This window comes from Neovison vison, chromosome 8 (assembly GCF_020171115.1).
Source record: "Neovison vison isolate M4711 chromosome 8, ASM_NN_V1, whole genome shotgun sequence".
Lineage (NCBI taxonomy): Eukaryota > Metazoa > Chordata > Mammalia > Carnivora > Mustelidae > Neogale > Neogale vison.
Window position 1 is genome coordinate 121,571,245 of NC_058098.1, and position 16,765 is coordinate 121,588,009.

At 37.0% G+C, this 16,765-nt stretch overlaps 1 protein-coding gene and 3 non-coding genes across 4 annotated transcripts in view; all 4 read right to left on the reverse strand.

Moving 5' to 3' along the window:
* WDR43 (WD repeat domain 43) overlaps positions 1-16,765 on the reverse strand; it is a 46,665-nt gene that overhangs the window by 14,643 nt on the left and 15,257 nt on the right. Inside the window, exons 4-11 of the mRNA XM_044261838.1 lie at positions 16,149-16,269; positions 15,252-15,391; positions 10,296-10,398; positions 9,678-9,742; positions 7,592-7,763; positions 5,508-5,594; positions 4,483-4,614; positions 2,796-2,927 (exon numbers count right to left, since the gene is read on the reverse strand). Of these exons, the coding sequence (XP_044117773.1) occupies positions 2,796-2,927; positions 4,483-4,614; positions 5,508-5,594; positions 7,592-7,763; positions 9,678-9,742; positions 10,296-10,398; positions 15,252-15,391; positions 16,149-16,269 (952 nt within the window). The remainder of the gene's footprint in view (positions 1-2,795; positions 2,928-4,482; positions 4,615-5,507; positions 5,595-7,591; positions 7,764-9,677; positions 9,743-10,295; positions 10,399-15,251; positions 15,392-16,148; positions 16,270-16,765) is intronic.
* LOC122916673 lies at positions 4,106-4,181 on the reverse strand. Its single transcript, XR_006386291.1, has one exon. It is a non-coding gene; the product is annotated as a small nucleolar RNA SNORD53/SNORD92 (small nucleolar RNA).
* On the reverse strand, positions 4,945-5,024 carry LOC122916672. Its single transcript, XR_006386290.1, has one exon. It is a non-coding gene; the product is annotated as a small nucleolar RNA SNORD53/SNORD92 (small nucleolar RNA).
* LOC122916674 lies at positions 15,698-15,782 on the reverse strand. Its single transcript, XR_006386292.1, has one exon. It is a non-coding gene; the product is annotated as a small nucleolar RNA SNORD53/SNORD92 (small nucleolar RNA).

The window sequence follows — 16,765 nt, forward strand, 5'->3', positions numbered from 1 at the left end:
TTTTTGGTACTACTATAAATGGCACAGAAATTTAAATAAATTTTTAAAAATCTTAATAATATCTGGGCGCCTGGGTGACTCAGTGGGTTAAGTCGCTGCCTTTGGCTCAGGTCATGATCTCAGGGTCCTGGGATCGAGTCCCACATCGGGCTCTCTGCTCAGCAGGGAGCCTGCTTCCTCCTCTCTCTCTCTGCCTACTTGTGATCTCTCTCTCTGTCAAATAAATAAATAAAATCTTAAAAAAAAAATCTTAATAATATCTGTCTTCTGTAGATGCCATAAATTACATAAATGACTAGGCCTCTCTTCTCTTCTTCTCATAAGCTATAGACATTTTCTTTGAGTCAAATTTCCATCTTCCTAACGCCACAAATTTTTTTTTAAAAGATTTTATTTATTTATTTGACAGAGATCACAAGTAGGCAGAGAGGCAGGCAGAGAGAGAGGAGGAAGCAGGCTTCCTGCTGAGCAGAGAGCCTGATGCGGGGCTCGATCCCAGGACCCTAGGATCATGACCTGAGCTGAAGGCAGAGGCCCAACCCACTGAGCCACCCAGGTGCCCCCTAACGCCACAAATTTAATGTCAAGTTTCTATGCAGGGATTCTTATCCTCACTTCTAGTAGTATGGTGTATCTCTGCCACTGCTCACGTCCTTCATTCTTGTTGTCCTCCTACTAAATTTCATGTATCCCCATAAAGTAATTTTTGGGAAAGGGGAATACTATTTTTAGGAGAAAAAATATATGCATTTTTTTAACCTGTCCCTCTCTCTCTTTTTTTAAGAGAGATGTACAGAATATGAGTGCATCATCTCCTAGGCTAAAATACTATGGGAAAATCTCCGTATTTATTTTTTATAGCATTATCTGAAACCCTTAACTATAACTTTTACAGGTTTTTTCCAGGATTCTAGTTTCCAATTACTTCTACTGAAATAAAACAATATATCACCTAAAGATCCTTAATAATGAAAAAGTCTTACATGTAGAATACAATTTAAGAAGTGCTTCCATAAAGATCATTTCATTTTTCTTCCAACAACTCTGTGACACCTGATGACACATGGTCACCTTTGAAGTGCCAAAAGATTTTAACCTGAATCTCTACAAGCTTCTAGAGCCAACTACCAGTGTATAAGAAATATGTCAGAGGAACATGTTAAATGATACCATTTATCAGATTAAATTAAATGACCCAACAAAATGGGAGTTTTGTGGGAAGCAAAATCCAGAATGTGAGAATCTCTATAGGGCAAGTAACTTAGTTTCTCCAAAAAATCAGCTACGAAAGATAGAAGAGACCTCTCTCCCCCATACTGTGTGGACTTCATGGAGATATGTTTTGAAGAAAGCAAACATAAAAACTTAAGTTTATGAGACAATCAGGGAAATGTAAACACACTAACTGTATATTTGACGATTCTGAGAATTACTGTTTATTTGTAGGTGTGATAATGTATTGCGGTTGTTTTCAGAAGGGGATGTTATTGTGAGAGTTAAACAGATTTATTTATGGATAAAATCAATGTCCCTATGCTTCACTATAACCTGAGGAGGCATGTGGGCAGATAGATGACACAAGGACAGAAATACATGGCTAGTGTTGATAATTTCTGAAACTGAGTGATGAGTTCATGGGGTTCCACTCTAGTAATTTTTAAACTTTTTGAAATGATTCTTTAAAAAGCAAAAAAATTGGTAGCTAATTTAGTTGTACTACTGAGAAAGATTTTGTACTACTGAGAAAGGACCGTTAAGGAGATAACAGCAGATAAGTCATATTACATTTTAAAAACATTGTCCATTGTTTTCCATAGCTTATTTTTCACCTAGGTTTCTATGCCATGTTAACCAAAAACCACTTTCCAAATTACATACACTCACAAACTACTTTATAAGTAATTTTAAAAGTAATTTTAGAATGTGCTGATTTCCCTTCTCATTTTGAAAAATCACCTTAGACACAAATATTCCCATTTAGATCAAAATATAAATCAGAAAGACACTATTCATAGGTTACCTGAAAAAGTAACGTATGAATAAAGTCACATCAATCCTAAGTGGCACCATAACATCACTGAATCACTGAGAATATGCACTTAAGAAAATGTAAACTGTTTTAATCTAATCAGGAAATGATTAAATCCAATTTTTACACTTATTTTTTTTCCTACAGACCACTATTAAATTCTAGAGTCTAAGAGGACTAATTAAGTAACTTCATACAAGCAGTCACCAACTTACAAACACAGAAATAATAAATGCCTCCTTTATAAAAATTTCTAGTATTTTTAACCTCTAAATACTTCACAACATAACCCCCAACCCTCCTGAATTTTTCCCCCAAACCTCCTACCCATTGCCAAGGTTCCACCTCACCGCCCCCTCTCACGGCCAGGGGGACATAAGTTTCTGGAATCCAGAGTAAAAACTCAGGAACGCATTTTCCTACAGAAAAAAATATAAATTGTGATCTAGAATGCTGAGTATTATAGTTCAGCTACACTATGTTTATAAAGGCTTTTGTGAACTAAAGCCTAAAACCTAATAACAATTCATAACAGTATTTCTATGAGAAAATGCATTCCAGGTTCAAAATAATTTAATACAATGCCTTTGTAGGTTGGTGACTGTCTGTATAGTGCCACCAAGTGATAAATGTTTGAATAGACTCACAAAATATTAAATTCAAAACAGCTACATCACGTGACTATCACTCTGAGTATGCTATGTCAATCACTTTCTAAGAAAAATTAACTGTGTTAATTCATTTTTAAAATTGCCAGAATACTTACATTTAGTATTTCGAAATCATTACTTTCTAAACCCTGTGTGAGAAGAACTGGAAAGCTATTTGTCTGTGGAAGGTCATCCTTTTCTTTCTTTGTATCTATATCCAGTGCTCCCAAGCGCTCTTCAATGCTAATCTGCGGAACAGAAACAATCTATTAATGTTAAACCAGACAAGGCCTAAAGTTGTTTAGTCAAGGGGTAACTAGGTAGTTCCCATATCGGTGATTCCCAATCCAAGTTTCCAGATTCTAGTGAAAAAAACAACTGCCGAAGAAACCATGATTTAAAAATGTAATTCATAAACATAGCTATATAAGATTCAAAAAAGGCAAGCACCTGGCATCTATTACTAAAACACAAGAAAAGACCTATTATGGAAGAAGCTTTGTCATCAGCCTCAGATCTGCAAAAAGGAAACAAGTATTATCAAAAGGAAATTAAAAATAAAGACAACTATGTTGTTTTATTAGTCAGTTCCAAATGGTGACTTATTTTCTAGAAGGTGCTCTACTACAACTAAGTTTCCTTCATAAATACCTAAAATTTAAGTATAAGTAAACATGATTCAATTTGCTACACAAAAACTCCATTGCAGGGGTGCCAGGGTGGTGAAGTCAGTTAAGCATCTGACATTTGGTTTCAGCTCAGGTGCTGATCTCAGGGTCGTGAGACTGAGCCCAGCATCAGACTCTGCACTCAGCGCAGGCCACTTAAGACTCTCTCTCCCTCTTCCTCTACCCCTTCTCTGCCACCCCATGCGCATATGCATGTGTGGGCTCTTTAATAATTAAAATCTTAAAAAAAAACAAAACCCTCAATTGTAGGGAACTGATCTCTTATTAAAACAAAATAACCATGTTCTGCCAGCCTCTCAGATTACAATACAAATGTTCTACAACTACCAAACCAAAGAGATAGGCTTTGGCAAAGGTTCCTATTTGGGTTATCTTATCAAAAAAAGCAGGAGGAAATTAAAGAATTGGATCTAGGCCAAGCTAAAAAAGTTGGCACATTATTTTTAAATACAGGTATCATGCTATTTAGAAATAATTTTTATGAAGCTATTCAGCCCAAACCCCCCAGCCAATAAAGACATTTAAAATTTCATCAAGAAATAGAACACTCTTTCTCTAAAGATAGAACAGTTAAAGCTCTAGATCATCTAGGGTGACACACATGAAGGGCTGCAGAGACAAGTACAGTAACCACAGGAAGGAAGGTTTAGGGAGTTGAGAAAAAATGAAATTTATTTGCACTTCAAGAGGTTATAATGACCACTTCTAAAGATCAACTATCACTAAACTAGCCAGGATTGCTCAGACAGCCAAGAGAAGAGGCATCACTGATAGTCAGCAACATGCGAAACCCAATGGAAATCATCACAGCAAGTCCTGGCTTCATGTATTCAATTATGAGGTCCAGCTGACCACTGACAATGGCCAAACAGCACCCTCTGTGGTTAGTGCAAGTCTGTCTTCTCCCTTAGCCTCAGAAGCGACCAAGTAAACGTCTCACAGGCTACAATCTGGAATTTCAGAACCTATGCTGCTGGGGATGAGAAAGAGGATAGCAGCAGCAATCTCAGTGAGTTCCTGAAGTTCCAAGTTTGGCTCTATCCAATATATCTGCTAGAGTCTCACAAGTCATCTTAAATTTCAAACTCAAAAATTGTAAAAGTGATTGCATTACCTCATTTTCCCCCAATTTCCTCTTGTTCTCTACTTCCTCAATTTGTGGAGGAGCAGGCTTGATAGCTGCATGATGACCAGGTACCCCTGGCACCAGAACTTTTGCTTCAGAATTCACCACTGGTGTTCTCACCTGTTGAACACGAACAGCAGGGATATGACCAAAAAAATGTCTTAGTCCTGGCAAAATTGAGCCCCAATGAGAAAACAGCATCTAAAAGGCTTTTCTACTGGAAAAATCTAATATAACTTAGTATGTTATGAATTAAAGATAAATTTTAACTGAATGTTGGCAAGTAAATTTTTAAATTATAATCTGAAAGTTCATAATTTTAAAGTTTTCAATACCAAGTAAGAGTAAAAACCAGGAACATTTACAGATTACAGATTACAGATTACTTAAAAATGTTAGAGTGAAGTTGTACATTTTATGACCACCTCCAGGAATCCAGCTAGGCCAGAAATGCTCAGACAGCCAAGAGAAAAGTGTCATCGCTGGAATTCAGCCAGAAGTGAAACCATATATGGATGTCATCATAGCATGTCTTGGCTTTCCTTTTCTCATTAAACTGCCAAACATATGATATCTACATGTTGATACCATGTTATATTCAAAATAAAGTATCAAGATAATCATCTTATACAGTGTTCAATTCCAGACCCCTAATTCTAAGCTTTATTCCACCCTTAAATATAAGATTCCTCTCAAAACTATGATCCTTTAAATAGTGACATCAGTAAAATAATTTATTGATAAAGGTGATATTTATTTAATGATCACACATGGGGGTAGGGGCTAACTCCAAGGCCTTAAACTTCTACTTGTTGTCTATTCATTCATGTATGTATTCAATATATCAAAAGCACAGAAACAAAGTGATTTTATAATCTCGTTACCCGAAAACGATTCCCACCAATCTGTCAAGATTATAAAGAGGATATTAAAGAGTCTAAACATAATGTTATATTTTAATTCAATTTACTCAAATCTCTTTTTTCTCAACTTCTAATATGAAATGCACTCACCTTTGTTACGGCTGTTTCTACTTTGGGGGCCCAGCAGTTTGAAATATCTCTTACTAAACACATATGAGATTCTTTGGAATTTAAAGCCTGGGAATATAATTTTAAAGGGGGGAAGGCGACAAGGAAGAAAAAAAAAAGGAATGTCAAACAAAGCAACTGGGAATAACATGAAAAGCAAATTCCTACTCATCCATTTTTATAAAAATACAAAAAAGTGCAGAAAGGTTCCCCAAAGCTTTTTTCCCCAAAACTGAGCCACTAAGACTGATCACCATTCAGACCAATGATGGCAGCAGAGAAAAGTGGAAAAACTCTGAAGATATTAAGCATAATGTGTACTTTCTTCAGTTATGAGCTGCTCAAATTTTTCACATGTATCCCGCGTCGGGCTCTCTGCTCAGCAAGGAGCCTGCTTCCCTCTATCTCTCTCTCTGCCTGCCTCTTCGTCTACTTGTGATCTCTGTCAAATAAATAAATAAAATCTTTAAAAAAAAAAAAAAAGATCAACAGGCTTTTAAAATGTAGCACATTTTAGGGGTGCCTGGTGGCTCAGTTTGGCTCAAGTCATGATCCCGGAGTCCTGGGATCAAGCCCCATACTGGGCTCCCTGCTCAGTGGGGAGCCTGCTTCTCCCTCTCACTCTGCTGCTCTGCCTCCTGTGCTCTCTCTCACTCTGTCAAAAAAATAAATAAAATCTTTATTTAAAAAAAAAAAAAAAAGGTAACAGATTTTAAAGAAAACATTCCCATCTGTCACCCCTGTAAATAACAATCTAGGCTACAGGATGCCTGGGTGGCTCAGGGGGTTAAAGCCTCTGCCTTCAGCTCGGGTCTTGATCTCAGCGTCCTAAAATCGAGCCCCGCATAGGGCTCTCTGCTCGGTGTGGAGCCTACTTTCCCCTCTCTCTCTGCCTGCCTCTTTGCCTGCCTCTGATCTCTGTCAAATAAGTAAGTAAAATCTTTAAAAAAAAAGAGCAGTCTAGGCTAAAAAAGAATGGCCCTACCCTAAAACTTCCTACTGCTATACTTTTCACAAGCAGGTCAAACACAGCACTGCTAAAGAGCCAAAATGCTCTAGGGAGGACCTCTACATCCTGATGTGGTACTAAACGGGGGACAATCAGACACAGCAAAGTACATGATACCCATACCCCTGAGGCTTTAAGGTTATACGTAATTCTCTATAACCATATAACAAATCCATATCTGGAAGGACACAGAACAAGCAGTAAACAATGGCTTTATGGGCAGAGAAGGCTTAGGGAATCCACATAAGACAAGAGGACTTGGGTGTACAGCTTAACAAGCCTGTCTCCTTTTTTTATTAAACCATAACCAGGTATTAAATTTTCAAAACACGAATAGTTTAACTCAACAAGAGCTTAAATTTCAGTTTTAATTAAATGCGAGTTTAAATTAAACTCAACAGGGGTTTGCCTGGGCATGTACTATTCCACTCATCATCTCCCAGAGGGCCTTACTGAGTAAAAGCACAAACACAAGCTGAAGAAATCACCTATTGGACATGCTCAAACTCACTGGAAGTCTTCAAAGAAAATTTCTGTAATCAAAAAGTTAAGTGACTAAAATGACCCATTACATTTCCACAGAGAAAATTCAATGAGTACTGTTACTAAGGGCTCTTTCATTAAGATTTAGCTTTTGGGTAACCAGGCAAAATCCACTCATACCTATGCTGATCAGAGTATTTGCCACTAGGGACGTGGAGCTACTGAGCACTTGAAATGTGGCTATTCCAAACTGAAATGTGCTTGTACGTGAAAATATACACCAAATATCAAAGACGTAATACCAAATAAAGGAGAGAAATAAAATATCTCAAATAATTTTTCATACTGACTCAGGATTAAAATATTTTGGATACACTGGGCTAAGTAAAATTAAATACATAGCTCTCACAAACTAAAATAAACTACTCAATGAAAGGTCCTTCAGTTATGGGAAAATACATGACTTCTTTTTAAGGATTCCAATAAGCAGACCAATGAATCATTTTGAAATCATTTTTTTCCCCATGGCCTTGCTGATGCTACATTGCTCTACGCCAGCGTAGCATTTACGTACCACTCGCTCAATGACGGGCTGAAACCAATTGCCATATACAAGCAACAGTGACATTTTGTCTGAGCAAAAACCAGCTGCTAGAATAGGGATGGGTTTTGGTGTTGATTTCTTGCCTTTCCCAGGTGTTGCTATCTGAATTGTGCAGTTTGATGTCAAAGGCTTTTTGCAGTATCTACAAGTGAAAAAAAATTAATTAGAAAATTTGAAGTAATACCTCACAAGAATGCTTTGAAGTTGGCATCAAGTCAGGAAATGTAACCTTCCTGTGGCCTCCACACTATAATGGTGACCAGGGTCACCACAGCAGCAGTGTTGCTGTCAAGACCTCACTATCAATATCTGCCTGGAGACCACGTATCCTTCTATCCCACTGTCAAGCCCCAAAAGAGGCCCAAGCTCCAAGTGCTCTCTTGCTGTCTTGAGCTTGAACCCTAGATGACTCTCTACATGTGTTCCAATCAGCCCCATCCCCAATTGTTTCCAATCCCCAAAAGCCTCACTATGATCTCTGCAATACAGTTTGAGGAGCAAAATTATCAGCAAAACATAATCAACAGAATCTCATCCTCAATTTCTTCTCTAAGGGTTTTCTTCACCTTCTCGCTCTACGCTATCTCATCAGGGCAGGTCTCCCAAGTTGCAGCTGTTTTCCCTCCATACTCTTTGTGTCAGAAACCTCAGACATGATTTAAGTGTGTTCCTTGTTCTTCACGAATATTTTAAGACAAGCAGTCTCCCTCTTGCACCTCTATAACCTTGGAAAGTGTTGTCACCAGATACCAGCTATCCCCCTCTCCTGCTGTCATCCAGTGATTTCTGGGTTACTCCCCCCCTTATTTCTGAGATTCTTGTGGCTCCACTGTCATTCTGTCCAATATTTTAAGTGGTCTCCATATCCATCACACAGGTTGATTATCTTTCTGACATACTATCCTCCCAGTTCTGAACCCTTCCCACCTCCAACAACCATGGCCACTCACACCATACACATCTTATCACCAGTAAGTACACCGCACTATCCCTATCTTTCCAACTCACTCCCCTTAGTTTTCCGGACTCCACAATCATCTCTATCCAGGACTTCTGGCCTCCGTTTTGGCCTCTGATCCCTCTGTTGTCTATTCTCAACACATCAGACAGAATGACTTAAGCCTTAATGCCTTAACACTTAGGTTAAACCTCATCAATCTTCTGCATAAAAGCAACAGCTTACTACTACTGCCCAAGGAGAGGGGCCCAAGTCCTCACCGCAGCCCACTACTTCTGGGCCCAAGTGTATATTCCACATACACATAATTATGTAATTAAAGGCCTCAAGTGTTACAAACTGTTCACAGTAACCTCTACAGAGCAGAAATCAATGAAGGGAGAATTAGGCTTTATAATCAACTGCCTATACAACCAAATGTTTTAAAATAATGTTTTATGCTTTTGTAACTATTTTATATTTAAATAAATTGCTACACTAGGACTGTAAAAGGAGGATACCAACTTCACAAAAAGTTGAAACCATTTTAAAATTTACATGACTGAGTCTTAGATCATGTTTATAGAGTATAGCAAAGATTGGAAAACTTTCTATAGAGAGCAGATATTTTAATTTTGGGGGGCCACATATGGTCAGGCTGATTTCACCCACAGATCAAAATTTACTGAGCCTTGGTCTATGACTACGACACATCCCAGCAGCAACATTCCCTTCTATTCACCAAAACACTAGCATTACCGTGCTTCACTGATCCACATACGTATTATCAAAGTTAGAAACTAAGGTCTTACCAAGATCACAAGCTAAGTTTTCCAAATGAACCACTTTCTTTTTAAACGTATTATTAGAACGGCCAACATTTACGAAAGCATGTATTGTAAAACTACTTTACTAACCACAAATATGAAGAAATGGTCCATGACTCCAAAAACTCGAGTTCTTACTGGGAATGTATATACTCATACGAATAAAGAATAATGCTTTCAAAATAATCTAACTGAAAAGGAATATAATATAATGCAAAAAATATTGAGGTGGGAATAAAAAGGAGTAACAAATTAGGAAAAGAAAATAAACTTGACTTGAGAAATTTCTTACCCATTTAGTATGTGTTCAAAAAGATGAACTTGACCATCTCTGCAAACAACAGCTAACTTGACAGGCTAAAAGAAAAATTTAACTGATTACTCTAATGGGTTAATATACTTCAACCTACTCTAATGGATAACTGCTTTAGAAACTTAACCAAACTTCAACTATTCTTACCCCCCTACTTTAAATAACCAAAGAGAAAGTTAGAACACCAAGGTTGCATAACTCCTGCATTTAAAAATTATACTGTCATCAAAATGACAACCGGAGCTATTGTTGTAAAGCTTAGAAATAAAAGTTTAGGGGAAGAAGAGAACAGTCTGCAAGTCAGAGGAGCAAAGTCACTCTACCAAGTGCGGAGACTGACAAAAGGGACCTGGCAGGTCCTGCACAGCAGAGCAGTCAGGATCGCTGAAAATGCCTCTGCACGCTGACCCCTCCCCTCACAAGTGCACCCTGATGACTAAACGCTCACTCTGAGCAGTCTAAGATTTTTGTTCTATTTTCTTCTCCCTCCCTCATGTCCCCTTCTTTCCCAAATCATTAAATCATCAAAACACTAATTTTATAATAATACAATTTGTGAAATCCAAAAAACAAATTCTCAAAAATCAAGTCATTTACCTCTTCCTTATTTTCTGACAAAGTCAGATCAATATAGACAGGTTCATCTGTAACTGTAAAAGACATCACTGCATTCTTTTCTTTGTTTTCTGACCGGACCTGCCTAGATAACAAAATCAATGATTAGATAAAAAGCAATTAAAAAAAAAAAAAAAAAAGATGAGCACCTATGGGGAGTCACAGCATTAGATTCGCCACGGCTTTTGCATCTTCAAAGCCAAGTAAGGGGACTACAGATCAAACTCAGTGACCCATCTGTGTCACCGCCATTTAACATGGCTGTAGGGAAAAGAAAAAGCACTAATGCATTTATGCAAATTTAAACAATGAGTAATGTTCTCTATTCTTTTTCATGAATCTATCTGCCTAGATTGATGCCAATACCATACTATATCCTTTATTGTAGCTTATTAAGTCAGGAAATCAGGCAATGTGAGCCCTCTAACTTTTTTCTGCTTTTTCAATGTTGTTTTAAAAGTTCTTCTAGGTTCTTTGCATTTACATCTGAATTTTAAAATTAGACTGTCAATGTCTACAAGAGTCAAAATTCTAAGATTCTGACTGTTCACACTGAATCTATAGATTAATCTGAGAATTTATATCATAGCACACAGAGTCCAGAAAGAGACTCACAAATATATTTACCCAAATGATCCTATTTGTTGATTCCTTGTTTGAGAATTTGTCTACTTGCTAAAATTTATTTATAAACCCCCAAAGCAGTATTTGTGGAACTTCCAAGGTCTTTAACAGATATGTTCAGAGCAGTGAAATTAAAAGTTGCCAACAATGTTAAACAAGGCTATATGCTCTTATTTCAGCTCTCATACTATATAGTAGTAAGTATTATAAGTATTACTTAGAATACTTAAAAGATTCTTTCTAGTGCCACTTTTTTTGCTTTTATGTTTTTTGTTGATTTCACTGTTTAAAACAACCCCCAAGTATAGTGCTGAAGTGCTGTCTAGTGTACTTAAGAGAAAAAAGCTGATATTCCTTATGGAAAACAGCTAGGTAAACTCTGCTCTGACATGAATTAATGAACTATGATATATAGATATATATATACAGATGTATAACTATATACCCATACTATAATATACATATACACAACACAATAATTTATATATATAAATATATATATAATTTATAATAATTTTATATATAAAATTACTGTGTTGTGTATATGTACATTATAGTATGGGTATATAGTTATACACAGCAAGTTGTGTGTGGGTGGGTGGGTGTGTGTATAAAATGAAGTATTTTTAAACAGAAACACATAAAACAAGGTTACATATTGATTAGATGACAAAGATGTGACCGATGCTTGCAGAAACCTAACCCTGTATTTCCCAGATGAATAAATAGTTCAGTATCACCAACTCAGTACTCATGAGGATTTTATACAACATAACTACTGCAAATAATGAAGACTGTATGTGAATACCCATGTATATATGCAAAATCAGTTCACTGTAAATAGTCTTTTCAAAAAATGGTACTGGGACCACTGGATAGTTTCAATACCAAAACACATTTCCTTTGATTCCTTGGGAATGCACACTTGTGTAGCCATACTGGAAAACAGCATGCAGGTCCCTCAAAAAGTGATCCCAGTAATCGCACTATAAGGTATTTACCCAAAGAATACAAAAATATGAATTCAAAGGGATACATGCACCCTGATATTTTTATAATAACAAATATCTACAGTAGCCAAATTATGCAAACAGCCCAAATGTCCATCGATTGATCAATGGACAAAGATGTGATACACACACACACACACTACTCAGCCATGAAAAAGAATGAAATCTTGCCATTTGCAATGACATGGGTGGAGCCTGCTTAAGATTCTCTCTCTGCCCTGCACCCACCCCCTGCCACACACTGCTCTCTCAGGGAAAAAAAAAAAAGGAGTACACTTGTGATGAGCACCAGGTGCCATATGGAAGTGTTGAGTCAGAATATTGTATACCAGAAATTAGTATTACACTGCATGTTAACTACATACACACTGGAATTCAGATAAAACTTCAAAAAAAAAAAAAAAGCTATGCATCCTTGCACCATATACAGAAAATAAAACAGACCACAAAACCAAATGTAAGACTTAAAACTGAAACTTTCAGGAGAAAACCTTTGTGACCCTGGATTAGACAAAGATCTCTAAACATGATCTGGACTTCATCAAAATTAAAAAACTTCTTCTCTTCAAAAAGATAAGGCTATATACTAGGAGAAATATTTGCAAAGAGCATACCTGATTAATGGGTTCATACTCAGAATATACACACAATTCTCAAAACTCAGTAAGAAAACAAACCCAATAACAGACCAAACTTCATCAAAAAACATATCCAGGGGTGCCTGGGTGGCTCAGTGGTTTAAGCCTCTGGCTTCAGCTCAGGTCATGATCCTAGGGTCCTGGGATCGAGCCCCACATCGGGCTCTCTGCTCAGCGGGGAGCCTGCTTCCCCCTCTCTCTCTGCCTGCCTCTCTGCCTACTTGTGATCTCTCTCTGTCTATCAAATAAATAAATAAAAATCTTTAAAAAACAAAAACAAAAACATATCCAGACAGCAAATAGGCACATAGAGATTCTCAACATCAGTGGCCATTAGGGAAATACAAATTAAAACCACACTAGGGTACACACCTATTAAAATGGCTAAAATTAAATGAGCATATCAAGTATTGGTGAGAGTATGAATTCACACTCTTAAACACAGCTAGTTAGAATATAAAATGGTATAATCACTTTGAAAAAACTTGACAATTTCTTTTTTCATAGGCCCTATGCTCAAAGTGGGGCTTGAAGTCACAACCCTAAAATCAAGAGTGATGTGTTCTGACCGAGACAGCCGGGTGCCCAAATTTGGCAATTTCTTAAAAAGTTACATATACACCTATCATATGATTCCCCTCCCCCCCCACTGCACTCCTATGTATTTATTTACCCAAGAAAAGTGAATCCTATGTCTATACAAAGATTTCTACACAAATGTCCCTTTATTTGTAATGTCCCAAACATGTCAGTAAGCCTGGCGACCGGAGTGGGATGAGGATTGTAAAGGGATATGAAGAAACTCTCAGGAGCAATGCACCTGGTCACTGTCAATTGTGGTAACAATTTATGGATATATACATATGTTAAACTTTATCAGACTGTATACTTTGAATATGTGCTATTTATTCATAACCCCTAGAAACAGGAGAATGGTGGACCCCAGGTCCTACAGAGCAAGGGCAATGGAGAGAGGCTGTTGGTGAAATGGTACAAACTTTCAATTATAAAATGAATAAGATCTGGAGATCTAATGTACAACATGGTGATTATCATTAACAATACTGTATTATATACTTCAAAGTTACTAAGAAAATAAATATTAAAACGTTCTTGCCAGGGTCCGGGGACTGAGCCCCACAACGGGCTCCCTTGCTCAGCAGGGAGTTTCCTCCTCCCTCTCCCTCTGTCCACCCCTGACTTGTGCGCATGCACATACACACTCTAATAAATGAAAAATAAAATTTAAAAGAATAAAAGACTGAAACACCTGAGTAATATCAGGAGGCATTGGTGGTGTATTTTAACTTTCTGGCTTCACTAATACATAGAACTAAAAAGAATCACCCCAATAGGCACATCTCAAAATCCAAACACAGGACAGAAAACCAACACGATGTGATTATCATAGGCAGAATTAGGAACTATGGCTCAGATGATAATTTGAAGGTAAACAGAGGTCCACACTGGGCCTCATGAACCTGTCCCCACCCAACTATGTCAGGATTATATATCTGATAAGGCCCACTTCTATATGAATATTATTTTGTGTAAATTCATAGTAACTTTATATGGTCAAGAACATCCTCAAATGATTACTAAGATGAGAAACTACATGTTTTTTAAATCTCCATTTATTAAAAAAAAAAAACAGCAAAACCTTCACCATCAGATCTTATAAAATCTAAGAAAACTCTTATTTTTCAAAAAAAAAACCTCTTATTTTTCTTAAAATTAAAAACTTTCTGATAGCTGTTTAATACCAAGTTAATTTTTACTTTTAACAGTAGTGTCAAGTTTCACTCATATGTGGAATATAAGGAACAGAGCAGAGGACAACAGGGGAAGGGAGGGAAAACTAAATGGGAAGAAATCAGAGAGGGAGACAAACCATGAGACACTTAATTCCAGGAAAAAAAAGGTTGTGGAAAGGGAGGTGTCAGGGGTATGGGGCAACTGGGTGAGGGGCACTAAGGAGGGCATGTGATATAATGAGCATTGGGTGTTATTACACAACTAATAAATCTTATCAAAAACGAAGTACTGTAAGTTGGTTAATTGAATTTAAATAAGTAGTGCCAAGGGTGCCTGGCTGACTCAGTCAATAGAGCACATGACTCCTGATTTTGGGGTTGTAAATTCAAGCCCCACATTGGTTGTCAACTACTTAAAATCTAAAAAAAAAAAAAAAATTATAAAAAAGGGAGTTCCAAGGAAAATTAGGAATAGCAACCACTGCAAAAAGCAAAAACAAAAAGGGGGGGGGTGCTAACTGAGGATTTTCATACAAAGCCAAGGAATTAAATATCCTCAGTAAAACATCAGTAAGTAGACATTACTGCACTAACCCAGAAGTCCTATCTTCTCCAACAAAATCAGAGATTATCCCAAATTTTTTAAAGGTTATTTATAATTTGCCCAGTCACAAAAATATTCAGACTGTTCTACCTCTAAACAAGCAAAGAGGAGGTTCTATCATATAATGTTCTTAAATTTTTCTTATATAGATCGGTTTTTTAGGCAGGCTCAATTCTTCATTACCAGTCAAGGTAAATCTAATACTAAATACAATAAAATAAGACTCACATCCATCACTTGTATTAACCATACAAGTTAACACATTCTTTCAAGGCAACGCTACCTCCCAGACCCAAAAGACTACATACCAGACATTGAGTAACCGGTCATGTACTGCTCCAGACAGGAAATAAAGACCAGTGATTCCATCAAAGGGCTGGCTCTCATTAGGAGGTCTGATAGTAGTGAAGATGAGTGTCGAAACTGGTGTTGCGTGGCCTGTGAAGTGCTGGAGAAAGTTAAATCTCATTTAGGAGAGGGCACAATGCAGTAAAAAAATTAGAGAGTCCATGTGGACTATAAGCAATATATATGATCCATATCTGAAATTAAAACTCCAGATAAAGGTAACAGCTAAATTTAATTCTAAGCAACTGAGGCTATTTGTGCTACATTCCTCTCACCTTTAAAAACGCCATCTGAAAATACTGAAAAATCACAATGTTTTTCTCTTAGGGTCCTACCCACAATCTTTTTCTTCAATTTTTGCATTAAAAATCCCCTCAATTTTATCCATATTTAAAGGGGTGCCTGGGTGCTCAGACACAGCCAAGGAATTGTAGGTCCTCATTTTACTCTCAGTGAGTTGAAACCACAATTTTAGGGCATCATCACAGCACCGAAAGTACACCCCTGAGCACACTCAAAACGTAACACTACATCTCCATAGTCAAATACTGTAAATGTACTACATGCTGGAGGTAAGCTAGAAACCAAAACTATTATCATTACACACAGAATAAAATATTTTTAATTCAAATTCTACTTATTTGTTCTACTCAAATGCATGTGAAATGAACACATCTAACTTATTTAGTATCAACAAACCAGGTTTGGAGACTAACTTTTATCTACTGATTCTATTATTTGATATGCCTGAAAACAAATCTGGATCCTTAAACAATATGCTACAGTTCAGACTTCCTGCCCTGCTCCATACTTAATCTAGATGACTGTTAGGTTTACAACTAATTTGATTCACTCACTCTGTAGATTTCTTTGGTCTCCAAAACCCACAGTTTGATTGTTCGACCAGCTGAAAGCAACATCTTTCCATCTGGGCTGATACACAGGGAGCTGACACTGCTATTGTCGCCTTTCCATTTGCTGTTTTGTGAAGAGAAAAAAAAGGTCTCAATGAATAGGGAGAAAACTTTACTGAGAGCAAAAGGATAGCAAAAAGCAAATCAGGCATTAAAAATATCACTTAAAGTTCTATGCCACACTGCCTTCCTTAAAAGCCTGAGTCAAGTGACTAACCATGGGCACTAAGGTAAAGCCTGACCAATAAAACAGAGATTCTCAAGAGGTTCCAGAAAATGGAAGAGTAATAAGAGTTTTAAGAATGTAAAAAAGTCGTCTGTCCTGTGAGGTATATGTACATCTACCACATATCTACATATGAGGTAGATTTTAATACCCCGGGAACTATCAGGCTGTGTACCAGGACCACAAGTCCATTGCATCCCTTTGGAAAGGACTTCTAAAGCAGTTACAAACCACAAATCATAATGGCAAAAATAACCTGATTTAAATAAATAAAACTTCTGGACCATAAAATAAGTCATAAATCTAAAAGCAGAAGGCTAAGGGCACCTGCGTG